We start from the raw sequence: 3,994 nt of genomic DNA, 5'->3' as shown, positions 1-3,994 counted from the left end.
GGAACGAACTTGGCTACGCGATGTCCCTGCTCTAAATCGCAAGGCTTTGGGGGAAACGAAACATTTCAGGGCATCAGGAACAGCGGATGGGGGCTCTGGAGAAACGCGTCGGAGAATGGGTCTGGGGGAGACAAATGCTAAGGCATTGTCACCTCCCTGACGGGCCACAGCCCCCAGCGTCCATTCACAGGGGGACTGTGACGGGCAATCCCCAGAGGAGATGTGCACCAAGAGCTAAAGAATCTAGTTGAGAATGAGGGCACCGCATGCTACAAAAACCCCCCAAACCCCATTATTACCATACCAAGAGGTGTCCAGAACGCGCCCTGGGAGGCCGGGCAATTCAGTGTGTTGTCGTGAGCGCCGGGCACTTCTCCTCCAACCCGGCTGCTCACGGGGACTGTGTTCTTCCCGCTGGCAGGAGGCCTGGACGGAGAGCCCGAGTGTGAGCAGAAGGCCGGCCGGGCGCTGGAGGACAGGAACAGCGTGACCAGCCAGGAGGAGAGAAATGAGGACGATGATGACATGGAGGATGAGTCCCTCTACACCTGCGATCACTGCCAGCAGGACTTCGAGTCGCTGGCGGACCTGACGGACCACCGGGCCCACCGCTGTCCTGGAGGTAGGCTGCCGCGCGCCGGGGCGCCGACAGGTGGTTCGGCGGGTAATTGGTCGTGGCAACAGCTGGAAGCCTCCAGTGAGACCCAAGAATTAATCATGTCATTTCACAGTGAATGTCATTTTATTGTGGTGTCTTGGGTACCCTGTCTCCGCCTTTTAAATAATTAACAATAAACGCGAGAGCGTTCAGGCCGGCAGGGATGAGGGGGGCTCCCCTCCCCGTCGTCCCTGGTCCCCGGGTCCGTCCTCCGTGGTTCAGGGACCTGCACCCCATGTTTCTGGAAGGCCTTTTGGAAAGGCAGACGTGAGGAGGTTGTTGGTGCCCGGGGAGGCGGCTGAGGTGTGGAGAGCTGCGCGTAGCATGAGCTCCCAGGTGGGGCTAGTGATGGGACGCGGGCGATTCCCCAGGCCAGGAAGAGCCCCTGTGCGTGGTCTCCGCTTGTCTGAGTGGCTGGTTGCTGCTGGACCAGAGGGTAGTCCTGTTCTCTGTGTCCTTGGTGCCTCGGAGGAGGTGGGCAAGGCCAGTGGTTTACGGGAGCGATTTAAGACTTCTCAAGTCGTGTGTGACTATGTGTCTGGGGCTCGGTGGGGGGTGTGTGTGCATGGAATGGGGGATGGTGGCACATGTATTCCCTGGGGTGTGGCAGCCATGCTGTCTGTGTTCCTTACACAACTGTCTCCAGACATCATCTTCCATTGTGATTGTTGTATGGAAATATCTTGGATGCTGGTTTATGGGGAAAGGAACCTAAAATCTCAGTCCACTATTCCAAAGGGGGACATATTACCTGTTTTTTTTTGGGGGGGGGCGAGAGGGGGGATCTGCTAGTAAGAAGTAGGTTGGGACTCAAAGTTCTCACGTTTCCCTACTTTTCATACCATCTTGGAAGTTTGAAAGCCAACTATTGGGGGAACTGCTATGACTTTCCCTCAAGTGACATCCATACCTGCACAGCCCTGGCCAGACCATGTGCCTGTTCTCAGTCTCTGAAGGGAACAGAAACCCCAAAACAATGCTCCCAAGGGGACTCTTACAGGCTTGGAATTTCTGAAGGGCTCAGCAAATCAAACCCCAGTCATTGGGAATTTGTGATATTTCAGCCACAGGCAGAGGCAATGGCTGACTTACGGTCTTAGACTACTGAGGCACTGAGAGGTAAAGGTGATTGTCTGACGAAGGTCACATAGCGATTTGCTGGCCGAGCCAGGACCTCTTCAGGACCCTCAGCTGTGGACTCTCTCCTGCTTGAGAAAATCCCAGATGCTGTTGCATTTCTTCACTTCGCCTTGAAATGCTGCCACTTTCCTTTAAAGCAACCGACGAACTGACCTCCTAAAGAAGAGCCGTTCTCATTGGTTCGTAGAGGGTAGTTCTTGGAGCAGGTCTGCTGAGGGAGGGCATTGCTCAGAGCTGCGTTGTTCATCTTCAGCCCTTCCCTGAGGCCTTCCCCAGCACTGCCCCGTGCCCCTCCCTCCCGTCCTCAGAATCAAGGAGGTGTTTTATTTTTTAAAATATTTTTGTTGATTTCAGAGAGGCAGGGAGAGGGAGAGAGAGAGAAACATGAATGATGAGCGAGGATCATGGATGGGCTGCCTCCTGCACGCCCCACACTGGGGATCGAGCCCACAACCTGGGCCTGTGCCCTGACTGGGAATCGAACCCTGACCTCCTGGTTCATTGGTCGACGCTCAGCCACGGAGCCACGCAGCTGGGTTCAAGGGGGCTTTTCTGTCCCCCTGCCACACTCTGAAATGGGTGGCGTTTCTAGGTGGAGAAGGGAAAATGTGGAACTTAGGGGCTCAATGTGGGGGTCTGGGCTGGAAATAGCTCATTGTGCTTCGGTCCCAGGCAGGACCCTTCCCAGTGGCCGTCTCTCCTCTTGGAGCCCCAGGCATTGTCTAAAGTCATGGCAGCCTGTGTGCAGGGACCCCGTGTGGGTGCCGGGGTGTCCACCAGAGGCCGGCCCGCTCCCTAACCGGACCCCATGAATGGCCTCCACGGGGAAGCGGGAGCCAGGACCCGCCCCAACCCCGGAGTCCTGGGAAGAGTCTGAGAGACGGCCTCACGGGATAGCCTGCCTGCGACATCCACTCCCGCCCAGCCCAGGGGGCACCCAGCCTGGGAGGGCGTCCCTGACTCAAAGAGAGAGGCGAGGAGTTACGTCCCCAGGTCGTAGGTTCTTGGGGTTACCCAGCGACAGGTAGCCACTGGGAACTGCGTGTGTGTGACCCACACGGGTCCGACCTCGGCCGCCGCCACCCTCTTCCGCCCTGCGGCGCTTTTCAAACTCTGTCCCGGGCCATGTCTGCGGGGCTCCTGGTTGGGCATTGGGGTCTGTTTGGCTGAGGGGCTCTGGCATCCACTCCGTTTTAGACACTGGGCTTCGGCGTAAGATGTTTGAAAATCGGCTTCTGCTTTAAAAAGTGTGGAATGGCTGCAGAAAGGCGGTCACAGGCCCTCCCCGGCCGGGCTCGGTCTGTGGGCGCTCAGCATCCCGCTCCCGGGCACAGACCCAGGGCCATCGCTGCGGGCATCGCGGTCCTTAAGGAGGACACTCTGGGGGGACACTCGATGGCCCCACAGAGACCTTTCCAGGAGGGCCATGGTCTGCTGGGCCCGGGAGCTGAGCAGATATTTCTGAGCCTTGTTGAGGGGGAAGGTGGCCCTCCCAGCTGTCCAGAACTTGGGACCTGAGGGCAGACACGTGCCGCTCAGCTGCCCTCCTGTCCCCTGCAGCGGGCTGTCCCCCTGGAAGGTGGGGCGCTGCCTCCCCAGGCAGGGTGTGGGGAAGTCCGCCCTCCCGTGTGGAGGGGCCGTGTGGAGGGGCGGGTGTGGGTCCATCTTGAATGCGGTTCTTCTTTAAACTGCTTTAGCAGAGGGACCTCCGGGCCAGTAACATGACACTGAGTGGAGGGCTGGGGTGGGGGCGTGCAGGGCCTCGTTCCATAAGAATGGGGGGGCGGCAACTTCAAACTAAACTCCAGCCAGACACAGCGCGTTTGAACGCTCAAGTTAAAAAAAATAATAATAATAATAGCCCTAGCGGGTTTGGCTCGGTGGATAGAGCATCGGCCCGTGGACTGAAGGTCCCAGTTCGATTCCAGCCAAGGGCACAGGCCTGGGTTGCAGGCTCAATTCCCGGCCTCAGTCAGGGTGCGTGCGGCAGGCAACCAATCCATGTGTCTCTCTCACTTCGACGTTTCTCTCTCTGTCTCTCTGTCTCTCTCTCTCTCTCTCTCTCTCTAAAAATCGATGGGTGGAAATCCACGGGTGAGGATCAACCACAACAAATAGCAGGAGGGGAATTTGTTAAAATAGCGACAGCAAACACACACACAGAAGTGCTCCCCGTGGCTTCATCTCGCCGCTCAG

The 3,994-nt window shown here is 57.8% G+C and overlaps 1 protein-coding gene across 1 annotated transcript in view; it reads left to right on the top strand.

Moving 5' to 3' along the window:
• Nucleotides 1-3,994, top strand: part of LOC102763473 (zinc finger protein 423) — a gene marked incomplete at its 3' end in the record, with an annotated part of 134,312 nt that overhangs the window by 31,915 nt on the left and 98,403 nt on the right. The window contains exon 3 of the mRNA XM_006777057.1: nucleotides 422-622. Coding sequence (XP_006777120.1) covers nucleotides 422-622 — 201 coding nt within the window. The remainder of the gene's footprint in view (nucleotides 1-421; nucleotides 623-3,994) is intronic.

The sequence above is a fragment of the Myotis davidii genome, unplaced genomic scaffold, assembly GCF_000327345.1.
Source record: "Myotis davidii unplaced genomic scaffold, ASM32734v1 scaffold328, whole genome shotgun sequence".
In the NCBI taxonomy this organism is placed as follows: domain Eukaryota; kingdom Metazoa; phylum Chordata; class Mammalia; order Chiroptera; family Vespertilionidae; genus Myotis; species Myotis davidii.
The sequence above is the reverse complement of the archived record's forward strand: the minus strand, read 5'-3'. Positions and strand labels throughout refer to the sequence as shown.